The 13,974-nt window shown below is 40.9% G+C and overlaps 1 protein-coding gene across 1 annotated transcript in view; it reads left to right on the top strand.

Moving 5' to 3' along the window:
- Positions 1-13,974, top strand: part of EPHA4 (EPH receptor A4) — a 155,289-nt gene that overhangs the window by 130,828 nt on the left and 10,487 nt on the right. Inside the window, exons 12-15 of the mRNA XM_053390006.1 lie at positions 2,252-2,313; positions 3,424-3,633; positions 7,818-7,967; positions 11,919-12,112. Of these exons, the coding sequence (XP_053245981.1) occupies positions 2,252-2,313; positions 3,424-3,633; positions 7,818-7,967; positions 11,919-12,112 (616 nt within the window). The remainder of the gene's footprint in view (positions 1-2,251; positions 2,314-3,423; positions 3,634-7,817; positions 7,968-11,918; positions 12,113-13,974) is intronic.

The raw sequence follows: 13,974 nt of genomic DNA, 5'->3' as shown, positions 1-13,974 counted from the left end.
TAAATGTGGAATAAGATGAGGGACATGAATGTTTTGGCACTAGCTGAAGTAGCAAGGGAATCATGAACATACAGGTTCTGTGGAGAGGCTGGCCTCAGGCCAGCTGTCCCTAAATAAAAATGGAAAAGTGAAAGAGGTACAGGCTATTAATATGCCTTAGCATACTGTTTTCTAATCAGAAAAAGTTATTTCTGAAATAGGAGCTCCTAGTAGAATTGCAAGTGGAGGTAACCTGCTGAGTGAAAAATGTGCTAATGTAGATACAATTATAGGAGCTATTCCGTGTGAAAATATTTCACAGACCTGCAATTTTCCTAAGCAAATGTTTGAGCAGATTGATTTTTTTGTTGTTCTGTTAAAATATGTTTTCTTTTACTCCAGATCTTTCCACACACAAACACATTCTGTTTACCCAAATAAGAGTATACGTGAAAGCCTCACCTCCTGATCCGTTCATGGCATGTTATAAAACAAAATTTAGACTGGAAGAGGTTTAGAAAAATTAGCTACTCTCTCCCATGAGTTCTTGTGCCTGGCTAACAAGCCCTATCTTAGTCTTTGAGAATTGTGGATCTTAGGCAATCATTAGGAATGCTCACACATTCGAACTTGAAAGAAGCAATTCCCTTTGAGGACAGTTAGTTACGTGAAATGGGTTAGTTTATAAGTAATGTAACACTAAACTATGGAATGGGCCTCAGCTAGGCCTTGGGCTAACAGCTCCTCCTTCCCCCTTCTCTTTCCAGAAGAAGGACTTTGCTGGCATATGTTTTTTATTTCAAGGAATCCTGGCAGGCTGTTTCATACCACTGTGGTTTAAAACAAACCCTAGCCAGTTTTTAAATAAGTCAGATTCAACCATGAATCATAAAGCTGGCTTATTAAACCAGCCCAAGTTTGTTTTAAACTATCATCTCTATTTTGTTTGTAACAAGTAGCCAGGATTCTTGGACACTGAAAACACATGCTAATGAAGTCCTTATCCTCACTGCGCAGGAAAATGAGGGAGAGTGTAGAAGTCCAAGACTTTACTTGAGTTCATTCTAGCTCATGCATGTAGCACTAAACCATGGTTTGGGGTTATGTGCAAACCAACCCATTATGTCTGCAAGGTGTTTTAAGGACAAAGTGATGCTATGCCAATAGCTGCTGTTATTAAACATATTAATAGATTATATTTAATCATCATGGATTTAGGCAGCAGGGTATCTGGGAAAGAGGCATAACTACTGCTCCAACAGTGGAAAGAAAGGTCTACAGGCAGGATGACACCTGCACCATCAGTAACTTATTGACATGCCCAAGGAAAGTTCACCGTAGATGTGCCACCATCTATACCCTGCCGGTGGTGGGGACAAAGTGGGGCATTCTGGGTCTAGCGAATTCAAAGCCCCCCCTTGCCCCTGACATAGCCCCCCAAATTTCCCAGTACTATGCCACCTCTTCAGCTGGTGTAGTTTTCTCTCCTTTTGTAGTCAATGAGAAGCAACATGCTAAAACTCTGCTCATACCACCCGCCCTCACCTCAGCAAGCTGGCAGGATGTAATGGTTACTTCATCACAGAATCTCTTCCTCATCCCATGACAGGATCACTCTAGAATAACATAGATGTGTGCAACCCAGCGTTAATTTACAGTTCTCCATTTTTGTTAAAGTGTACGTTGTCTGCAACATAGTTCATTGACTAATTTGACCCTGCCTTCATCAGTACGGAGGAAATGGGTAAAGCATGTCTTTACATGGCAAAATAAATGCTACGGATTAAGTAAATAGAAGGGAAATTACTGTTTATGCCACACCTGAATCTGCGCTTACAGCTGACAGTCCACATCCTTCAAACCATAACTTTGAATTCTCTCAGCCAAATGCCTACGGACATACAAATTCCCTAGCAAACGATGCAATTATCTTTACATTACTCCAAGTGCAAATAGGCCTATTTGGGTCTATTACTGCATCACCATTTCTTCTTTAGAGAGCAATTATGGATTCTTAAATTCTCTGGAGACCGTGGTGTGTACCGTAGTTAAAGACCTTGTCAATGAGTCAGCTAAAGTGTTAATTTTCTGGCTGGAATTCTTGAACACGTCAGCCTTGCATTACTTATTTTCTGGCTCACTCCAGCTGAGGAAGAAGCTTGGAACTTTGGAGTTACATTATTATGATTTTTTATTTTTTATTTTTAAAGCTGTCTTCCTCCCCTAATTGTCTGCATCTATGAATTGTGTTTTTTCCCTCCCAAATTTCTAGGCAAACCAGTCATGATCATAACTGAGTACATGGAGAATGGTTCTTTGGATGCCTTCCTCAGGGTAGGTGCCTGTGACAGAATAAACCCAAAGATTTTTATTATGATGTCCTTATCATTAAAGATGAGACAGAATTATGCTCGTAAGATGCTTATGAGTGTGCTTTTTCTGCAGGGAGGGCAGGCAGCATAGAGGTGAAGTATAAAATAGTAAGCTCTAAATAATCCATGTTTAATCAGAAGCAGGTTTGATTAAAATGCTCATTAAAAAGTCTCACGGTGCGGTGGGCTAATTAAAACTGGAACATTCCACACATCCCAGGAAGCTAGTACAATAGCCACCGGACTGTGCTTTGCTGGTGAATTATAGGGCTAGTTGGCAAGGAATGCAGTAATGTGGTGGTACAGTTCTTAAAAAGATGTGACCGCGGTTCTTAAACTGTGCGGCAGGCCCCCTTTGACAAATGGGATACTGAGAGGGGCGTGAAACAAAATCTCTGGGGAGACACAGGCTCCTCAGGTAGGTTCCTCCCTTACAAGCTGCTGGATAGCTTGAATTCTCACTATTGGCGAACCCTCAGAAATCCACATTTTGCGGAGGTTGCTGGACCTTTAATGACCTCAGTCCTAAGAACATGAGAAGAGCCTGCTGGATCAGGCCAGTGCCCCATAGTCCAGCACCCTGTTCTTACAATGACCAACCAGATGCCTATGGGAAGCCAGCAAGCAGGATCCTAGCACTCTCCCCTCCTGTGGTTTCCAGCAACTGGTATTCCAGCAACTGGTATTCAGTAGCACAGCCATCAATAGCCCTTTCTTCCCTGAATTTGTCTGATCATCTTTTAAACCCATCAAAATTGTTGGCCATCACTGCCTCCAGTTGGAGCAAGTTCCATAGTGTGATTTGGCAGAATAATGATTAGAAAGAGCTGTTACTTTTTTTCTGTGGTTTAATGCCAGTTTGATCATACTGTCCCAAGCCACCAAACTTTGCAACCATGATACAACCAACTCCAAACACATGGAGATTGTTGGTTCTGGGTTCAGCAGGTATCCGGAGGGTGGAAGGCTTAAAATGTTTAAGGAACACTGAGATAAAGACAAAGTGGGATATATTATTCGGCAGTTTTCACTGCAAATGTTACACAGTTTCTTACTTATTTATTTATTACAGAAGAACGATGGCAGATTTACTGTAATCCAGCTGGTAGGAATGCTTCGAGGCATTGGCTCTGGGATGAAGTATTTGTCTGACATGAGCTACGTACATCGGGATCTGGCTGCTCGAAACATACTAGTGAACAGCAACTTGGTCTGTAAAGTTTCTGACTTTGGCATGTCTCGTGTTCTGGAAGATGACCCCGAAGCAGCCTACACTACCAGGGTAAGGCACGAAATATTTCAAGCCGTTCTTAGCTATATCACTCATTTTCACATCACTATTTAATGTACATGCAAAAGACATTTGTAATCACAAAACAGCCCTGAAGTTGTATAACCTACATATACTTGGGACAGCCGGTGTGTGACTCCTCCATTCATGTCCCTTTAACCTTAGGTAAAAAATAGTCCTGTGCTTCTGACATTCCAATGAGCCAGTGTGGTGTGGTGGTTAAGAGTGGTGGACTCGTATCTGGTGAACCGGGTTCGTGTCCCCGTTCCTCCACATGCAGCTGCTGGGTGACCTTGGGCTAGTCACACTTCTCTGAAGTCTCTCAGCCTCACTCACCTCACAGAGTGTTTGTTGTGGGAGAGGAAGGGAAAGGAGATTGTTAGCCGCTTTGAGACGCCTTAGGGTAGTGATAAAGCGGGATATCAAATCCAAACTCTTCTTCTTGGTCCAGTCAGGGACATGAGGGTTCCTTGCACGTTCCTTCCATCCATAACTTCTGGGACATTGATACAGATGCTGTGATACAGATCTGGCCTTTTTTGAATGTGGATAATAGAATCATAGAGTTGGAAGGGACTCCAAGGGTCATCTAGTCCAACCAGCTGTCCCATCCAGGGATCGAACCTGCAACCTTGGCATTATCAGCACCATGCTCTAAACAGCTGAGCTATCAATGCTGATATGGTGACCATGGTCCTAATCCCCATGTGCTCATAAAGCTTCATCACTATCCATACAGCCACCTCCAGGGTAGTTCTCTCACATGAGTAAACTCCCCTTTGGAGAGGAAGTTAAAAGGTCTTGATTGGTTTATTGGTTTGCAGGAACCAGCCACACTGGAGAAAGCCTGCATGCAAGGTGTGCCTGTCATACAGAAACATATAGGCTCTGGTTACATTAGTGTCAGAATTTCAGCCATTGAGTTTTAAGTTCTTTCTGCTTTTGCAAAGATTTGAGTATGCCAATACGGTGGAGGACATGCATTGCATGCCAAAGCTCTCAGGTTGTATCCCTGGAATCTCCAGGTACATCTGGTAGAGAGGGCTTTGTTAGAAAACCTGGAGGGACACTGCTGGTTACTGTAGGAAGTACCAAGTTACATGAATCACTATTGATCCTGGTGAGTGCATGTAGGTATCTACATATAGACAGACAGATAAAGAGATGTGTGTGTGTGAATTGTGTGTGTGTGTGTGTGTGTGTGTGTGTGCACGTATATGTGCATGCATACCTAACATTGCTAATAACACATACCTTGTGGCATTCTTTGTCATTACTAAGGACAAACACATTGCCATTTATTACAAAAACAAGGGGAGCTTATGAAAGTCACATGGGTTTGTGTGCCAGTGACATCAGTGGCATCATCCCGCATGTGGATGTATTTATGTCTGATGCCTAAAGATGTAGAACATTAAGATTTTATATGCATTGTTTTACTGACTTTGCTAGATGGGTTTTAGTCATCAGCATGTAAAGTCTAATGAGGCAAATACTGCAGCTTGTAAAGCAATATCCTGATGATCACAAACATCCTTGAAGTTTATACACATCAGGATAAAAGGAGGTACAAGGTTTATAATGTAGATTTGTAATTTTTGTTAGATGTTTTGCCTTTAAATGCCTGCAATTCTCCATCTGTTCTCCCAAGTGCAGAGATTGTTAGGAAACCCAGTTTGTGCTGTTTAATTCTCACATTTCCCCTGTAATGAACATGCAGTTCATTAAATTTGGGGGGTGGGTGTGCAATTTGCCTTGTGAGTGTTTAATGCTGTCCAGCCCTGCAATTTCCCACTAACAAGGGCAGTGGGGTTTTGAGCCAAGACAGATTTCGAGAGAGCTGTGTTCAAACAGAAGGGCAGGAGGCAAAGCATTGAAAAGCCTCCCTTTCAATTTGGTGAGTGCAAATATAGTAAAGTGTTTTCCCTTCCAACAGAACTACAACAAATATCTATAATTTGCATCACAGTACATTGTCTTGTTTTGGTATCACTATTCAGGACAATTTGGATGAGTTCCATGGTTGAGTAACCAGAAGGAATCTCAAATTATAATTGTTCTTTTTTAAAAAAACAACAACCACCCATTAATACTATTGAAAGCCAAGTCAATCATAAGGGTTCAGTTTGTTAAATGGACTTTTATTCATTGCTATATTAAATGAAAGAAGCTGTAACTTGGCCACCATTCAGAGGCACTGAAAACCATGAGTGCAAGAATTCTACGTGTGTTCTCAAAATTTCCTGCAGCAGCTATCATCACCAATGTGTTAGGCTCTTTTTCAATTTGATGGTTCTCAACCAAAGCCTGTTTGTTGTGCTGCCTCTGGGACTGGTAGGAATGCTCCCACGAGATCTCATTGGGCAATCCAACTTCCCGCAAGATCACACAAGAGCATCCCCACCGTACCCACATATAGTTAAATTTGTGCAAATTAAATGTGTGTAAGGTGTGGGCATACGTGTATAAAACAATAGCACTGTATCTAAGACAGATCCCATTGTTTACATCCTTTCAATCTTTGGGAACCACCATTTACACTTTATATCTCCCTTGTTCTTTAGACAGTTAAGGATTTATAAGAAAAAAAATTACTCAGGACCTTTTGATAAGGGTGTTTGATTTCTTAAAAGAAGAAAAGATTAAAGTTCATTTGATTAGCCCTATGTACATATCTGTTGACACTCTCAAATAATTCTAAAAGGTTGCTGTGCCATGACAGTTGTTCCTCCTCAAGTGTTGTTCAGTAAGATTAGGTCTTCTAATATACAAATTCAGAGTTCCATGTTTAAGGGACAAGTCCTGTATGGCATCATGAAATCACCCCAAGGGTCATAAACTAGTTATCAGACATGTTTGGGGGGTTTTGTGTGATAGTGACATGTGGGGAATGAAGGCAAATTTTGCAAGCTTTCATGGGAGCACCATATTGATGCCACAGAAGGCATATATTGGAGAATGGGTGAGGAGTGGAGAGAGAGAGAGAAAGGCAGGAATATGAGATCATTAGCTATGATAGAAATCATGAAAGCATACTGGGGGTGGGGTAGGAAATGATCCACAGCAATAAACTACAAAATCTTTGGGTTTTTTAATGACTTTCTGCAAATGGAACTGCAGAAAACCTGAAACTCAATTAAGAACACCTTGTTCATTAGCATAAACAAAAGGAGAAATCTTTTTTCTTTCTTTCAAGAGAAGCTAAATCAAATAATGAGGATGGTATTACTTTTAAGCCATTACTAAATTACTAATGATTTGATTAGACGTGCTTCACAATAGCAGCTCCCAGATGTTTTACTTAGGAGCAAACAGTGTATGTGCTCAAAAAGCACTTGAGGATATATGACTTTGGACAATTTGTTCACCAGTTATGGACAAATTCCAGAGTTCTCTGATAAGTGTGGGCTGCAGCTGAAGACATATATGTTGAAGAACTGGACAAACAAGCCTGGCAGTAGCAACAGACATGCAAGATCACATTAGCAAAGCTCTTGCATTCATAGCAAGTATCTAAATATTAAGTATGCAGTTATAATCCTGTGACCGATACTTTGTGAACTCCTAGCTGCATTAATCCTAGCCTTAAGAAGTGGCATACTTACATGCTGGTAATAATATTCCAGTTTCCTGGTTCCCATACCTGTGTCAAAAAGCCAATGGATGAAGTTCCCCTCTTTGTTAGAAACGGCATTGGACCAATTTTGTGTGTGTGGTTCGTACAATTAAAAAATATATAAATCTGTGCCAGGATAACCTAAATTCTGAATTTAAAAAGCAGCTTTCCACAACCTGTATAGATTATGCAGATTAATGCACAATCTTGCTTTCTGCTCTGCTTGTCGTGGGAAAAGGCAAAGACCTGCGAAGCCCAAACAACTTAAAATTCTATTCAGCATTTTCTACACCACATGTTTTCAAGACCATTCGTTCAACCATAAAGACTAGAAACTTGATTTTTTATTTATTTTAAAGATACTGATATTTGGAGGAGCTATGTCCAGAGAAAATATTCATTTTCTCTGTAGGCTGAATAGACATGTAATTTTAGTGATTTTTCTTTTCAATCTTCTCATGAACATCACCCCATTGCTTTGATAAATGATGATGTATAACGTTGACATAAACCTAAAGTGCTTGCTTTTATATAAATGCCTTTGTTGATTTATTTGCAGGGTGGGAAGATTCCCATCAGGTGGACTGCACCAGAAGCAATTGCCTATCGTAAATTTACATCAGCTAGTGATGTCTGGAGTTATGGAATTGTAATGTGGGAAGTGATGTCCTATGGAGAGAGGCCTTATTGGGATATGTCCAATCAAGATGTAAGTGTTCTTTACCTTCATCTAAATACTGCCATTGTTAGACCTAGGTATCTGATATCGGTAACTGCATTCCTGTACACATGTACTCTGAAATACATTTCATTAGGCATGGGATTGCTGCAGAAAATGTCATTTGGGGGCTGTGTTTGTTTGATGCTTCCCCAGGCAGTTGGGGACTGAGTCTGAATGGCTCAAAATGTGGCTGGGGTTATCATGTGCTTATCCAATGGAATAAACACGTTGCTAAAGGCAGCAATAAAACAGCAGAATTATTACAGGTTGCTGATGGTTTTCTCAAGAACTGATGGCTTGAGCTCCCTAGCCTGGGTATTTCTTCCTCATAGTTCAACTGCCCACTGCTTCTGGGAACAACATTTGTAAGGTCTTAGTAAAAAAATCAAGGAAATAGGAGGTGGGTTCCTCTTAATGCAGTGCTGCAATAATGCTACCAGACCCAATAGGACTCTGGATAAATTCAGATGACCTTTTAGCACACTGTAGTTTCCCATAATATGCATGTAATCAGCTCATGCACTAGCAGTCTCTGTCTTCCTGCAAAGCAGTAAGTATTCTTTTGCCATCAATTGAATTAAAATGTATGGTAAAATAAGTTGTCTTTCCACCCTCTGTGACAGAATTGTTGCTCCAAAGACAGGACTGTGATCTTCTGAATTAATATGAGACAAAGTCCTATGTGATTAGCCCATCTTTCATGGTTGCATAATTCGCACACAGCCCCCAGTCACTTATGACAATGCATCATTTAGGAGCAACTCCCACCCAGCTTGGGGACTGCCTCTAAGGGACACCATTGTGGAGGTGGATAGAATCTACTATTTGCATGCATCACTTCTTTTTTTAAGTCAAACCTCTCCATAGTCTTTTGGGGTGGTGGGACAATAAAATATTAGAAATATATTTGCCATATCTAACTATCCTGGAGCTGTCTACAGGAGTGGGAGGGAGCTGCTCCTTTCTTGGGGTCCCGGCCATTGAAGATTTGACCTTCTAGTGTCATTACTAGTGGGAAGGGTTAGCTGCTACAAAGATGTCATTTCACAGTGTAACTTTTCCCACTAGAAATTAATATGTTTGTGGAGAGGGAATGGAATGGGGCATCCTGGGAAAGGGCATGCAGACTGGGTGAAACACTGAAGCAGAGTATTCTACACAGTAACATTTGGTCGCAAGTCGTGTGTGTGTGTGTGTGTGTGTGTGTACATTTGTCTGTACTTTTGCTTCATGCCATGTGAAAGCATTGAAATGAGTTAAAACTCTTGCAAATGGAACCTCAGAAAAGGAAAGCATTTATCCATTTGCAAAGCCTTTCAGGTATTCTAGTGTGGAAATAAAATTGTTAATATTGATTCTGTACCACAATTTCCCACTTGAGGATCCGTTAAGAATACATCAGTAAAACTGGTTTTCCAATTAAAGGTAAATATTTCAAACCCTAGTGTGGGTTTACATTCATATTTTTGAACTAATAATGCTATTCTAAGACTGCACAAAGAATTTCATTGGGAACATGTGATATTATTATTATTGTGCAAAATGTTTAAGCAATAACAACAATAGAAGATATGTCCTTGGGGGACATTAAAAAGCAGCTTTAGTAAATGACCCCTTGTAAATTATGCAACTCTCTTTAACTGTACCATCTGGACTCCTTCAGTTCATTCCAAGAGGGAGTTAATAAAATTCCTGCTATTGTAGAATAGTCCTGAAGAAAAAGATGAAGAGGAATCTAATATATAGCAGAACATTTTAGAAAAGGACGACAGTCCGGTGAAAATGAGATATAACCTTTACCAGGAGGATTTATAAGCAGATTAACATTTCTTCCGTCCTCGATCTGGAGATATGAAACACTGAACACTTTAGTTCAAGGCAGGAAGCTGCATAATACTCACCCACCTTCTTTTGTATAACTGAAAAGTTTCCAACATTGTTTACATGTGGATGGCATTGAAGCTGAAAAGAGATTTCCTTTTAATTTCCTTCAGATGTGGAATATATTTCAGGAGGGCCATAGCTCGGCGGCTGAGTACATGGTTTGCATGTGTAAGATCCCAGACTCAATTGCTCGCCTCTCCAGTTAAAGATGAGATGGGGAGGCCACAGCCCTCCAGAAGTTATTGCATTCCCACCAGCCCCAAACAGAATGGTCACTGTGATGGGAGTTGGCGTCTAATAGCACCAAGAGGGCTCTAAGTCCCCCATCCCTGAGCTAAAGGATCGCAAGCAGAAGATCTGGAATAGAGCTGACACTTTTCGGAGTAGGCAAGCTTTAGTTCGGAATAAACAAAAAGGCACTAAGCAGTTAGCATGAAAACAAAGCTTCAGATGTTCTCCGGAAACATTATGAGCTTTTAGTAACAAAATGGAATTCGGAGCAATGTTGAATTAGGTTTGCTGATGCTTTTTATGCCCTCTTGCCCATGAGAGAGCAAGAAGAATGGCCACATTAATTGGGCCAGTGATGTAGCTATGACGCCTTCTGCTAGTGGAGGCAAAGGAGAAGCTATGCAGCTCACGTCACACAGATTGTCACATAGATAAAGAAATACTGCACAGTGGCGGTGAGGAGGAATCTTTCTCCTTGCAATTAGAATGCAAATAAGGCTTGGAAAGTTATTAATTTTGTGGTTCTGAATAGGGCAGGGTTGGTAGCCTTGGAGACGACACTCTTCTCTGTTTGCCTTAATGCCTAGTGGCAATGGAAGTAGGAGTCCACGTTGCCTGCCTTTGTGCCTTACCCCGACACTTGTGAAACCAGTTGTATGGTTGTGCGAATCAATGTGTGTGGCCAATTAATCTTGCTTCTCTCTGTAAAGACTACCAACAAGAGTGCCCATTAGTGCCAACTGTGACGGGGTGAAGGGTTGCGAACTGGGTAGACCGGGCTGTGAGGAACTGGGTCTTGATTATGCATGAGCTTATTCTACATAGGTTTGCCAAACAGGCAGTATGTGATAATGAGCCATATGTATGGAGGGGTTTATGGTGTCCTTTATACAGACAAATTTTGGATCCTGTTAGATACTGTTTATAATTACACACTTTCAAGTGACACAGTAGGCCAGTTTGCATCTGGCCTTTGTGGGTGCAGAACAGCCCAAGGCAATTTCCCTCTCACATTGCATGGGAGACAGACAGATTTAGGGAAGGGAAAATAGGACCAGGTGTTCCTGAAAGTGGAGTGGAGCTGAGAGAAACAGTAATACCGTCCGGTCAGTATCTGGGACATATGGGAATTGTTGACAACTTCAGGAAATCTCATTTTGGTTCTACTTCCAAAATGATCAGCTGTCAGTAAAGCAACAAAAGTGTTAATGTGTGATGTGCTCATCTACTTGCCTGTATATTTAGTCATCTAGTCTGCAATACTAAACCCATTTTCCTGGGAACAAGCTCCATTAAACTCAATATAACTTATAACGTAATCCTAATCATGTCTACTCGGAAGAAAGTCCTACTAAATACAGTAAAGCCTACTCTCAGGTAAATGGGGTTGGGATTATACCCTTTCTTCTGAGTAGACATATTAGAGGATTGTTCCACTGAATTCATTTCCTCCCCTAGTTTCTAATTTGGAAGGCATTTGCTATGACTTCTTATAAGACAGAAGTTTTAGAAACAAAATCTAAAGCAAATAACAATCATTTTTCTTCAATCTCAAGTTTAAAATGTAATACATTTAAAATGCCTCCGCTCTCCATTATTTTAATAATGCAAACTCTTAATTACAGTTTTCTGAAAAAGCAAACAATAAATATTGGGAAGTCCAAAAATAACTGAAGCTTTTATACAAACATGTATTTACTGTTATTAAATGTGCACGTCTTTAAAACGCCAAACTTATTCAAGGTTACCCCATTTTATAAGTGTTAAATATATTGTTTTATTTAGCTCTCTTAAAATGCTGCCTTTCATTTGTTTGTTTGTTAGGTTATCAAAGCCATCGAGGAAGGGTATCGGCTGCCGCCCCCGATGGACTGCCCCATTGCTCTCCATCAGTTGATGTTGGACTGCTGGCAGAAGGAACGCAGTGACAGGCCTAAATTTGGACAGATTGTCAACATGCTAGACAAACTCATCCGCAACCCCAACAGCTTAAAGAGGACAGGCTCCGAAAACTCCAGGTCAGCTGCGCTTTCTTAATGGTGATGGATGAGGGAATATAGTGGTGGCGACAGGCAGCTGTAACTCACCTCAACTTCTTTGCTGAAACTGAAGTCTACTTCATAACGCTGGCCAGATTCTTTACACTTCCCACCCCCCACCCCCGCTTCTGGTTTTTCTTTTTTAAGATTGCAGTGGAAAGACTGTTGCCCATTTGGGTTACACTAGCATTCCATTGGTCCACTGTATGCGGGAAAGATCCTTGTGGGATTTTGAAAGTACAGTCTTTTTTTTTCTTCTCTTGTCTTTTTTCCTTCTTTATATTGCTGAGCTTTGAGCCTGAACATTGTTATAATGTAAGGTGAAAGTGCCTGGAAGATCGGCTTCTTTTCTGATTGGAAAGGGAATACGATACAAAATATGGAACCTTTAAAAAGTTTTATTTATCCTCCTCAAGTCATTGACCACAACAGAAATGTAAGGCTTTGATGTTCAAGGCCTGTGTGTTGTTCTAATTTGAATAAATTAAGGAAAACATAGGTTTTTTAATTAAGAAACAATTTGAAAACAAGGGGCAGAGGTTAATAATCCTCATCCCCAAATAAACTTTACAAGTAAGAACAGCAGTGGTGACTCGGTCATTGCCTGCTCAGGAGTAAAGGCCAAACATAAAAGCTGGTCTTATGTGGGAGTGAGTCCTATTAAATTCAGTGTAATTTATTTCTGGGTAAACGTGCATGGGATATCACATTTTGTGAGGCTGAAGTCATTTGGGGTTGTTGCCTATGTAAGAAAGAAGTAGCTAATATGGGGTTGGATCCTAAGAACCTCTTATGGAATGAAGTTGGTGGAAGGAACACCTCCTGCTCTCTGTAGCTCCCAAAATCTTCTCAGAAGGTGCCTCTGCCCAATCACAGCCCCACCTCATTCAGGAGAGGCCACTAGTTCTCAGGCTCCTGTACATTATTACTGACTATAAGTCACAATGGCTATGTAGTACATTCATTGTCTGAGGCAGCATAAATATCAGTTGCTGGTATTCACAAGAGGGCCAAGTGCTTTTGTGTTTGGGTCCTGCTTGCAGGCTTGTCATAGGCATCTGTCTCTTTGAGAACAGGATGCTGGAATAGATGGACCTTTTGTCTCATCCAGCTGGACCATTGCCTTCCTAAGATAGGGAAATTAGAGTCTTTTGTGGGTCAACATTTATAGATCCCTCACAATTTCTTTTGCCAGTATTGGTGGTGAGGCTACTTATGACAGGGTGATTCTTTTTAGACTGGCATGCCAGTCCTCACGGTACAGGTAAGGCAGGCCTCATTCGGTTGAGATGAACAAGAATAGAAGCATGGATTCTCATGCTTGCGGGCTCTTTATTTCTTAGCAGTTATTTGTCTGCTTAAAGAAGGGGGAAATTTCCCTCAAGTGCATAATCAATCATGTGTCTCCAGGAACAAGTTGTCATAGCTGGCCAGAGGCGAGATATGAAACAAGAAGGAAATATTCTAAAAATGACACAGATCTTTCACTGAGGGGAAACAACTATTGCATTTCTCTCAAATGAGACTTCTCTTACAAGTGCAGGTGTCATCAGAGGCCAGACCGTACTAGATTCAGCTGCTGACAGTCCGGTATCAAGGAAAAAAAGTGGTTTTTCATGTTTAAATGAGTATGCCCCTCAGTGACCATTGCTTACCATTTACATTACCAAAGACAGGTTATTAGCCCTCTGAGGCCACTATCCTCCTGTTTTCTCCAGATTGCTCTAATTGCATCTGGAGCCTGGGAAGTGTATCCCTCTGTCTGTGTTAAATTATTTAAGAGAGAGTGTGTCACATAATACCAACTGTTTAATCTCCTTCAGTTGTATTTGATCTTGGTC

Source organism: Podarcis raffonei, chromosome 5 (assembly GCF_027172205.1).
Source record: "Podarcis raffonei isolate rPodRaf1 chromosome 5, rPodRaf1.pri, whole genome shotgun sequence".
Lineage (NCBI taxonomy): Eukaryota > Metazoa > Chordata > Lepidosauria > Squamata > Lacertidae > Podarcis > Podarcis raffonei.
The sequence above is the reverse complement of the archived record's forward strand: the minus strand, read 5'-3'. Positions and strand labels throughout refer to the sequence as shown.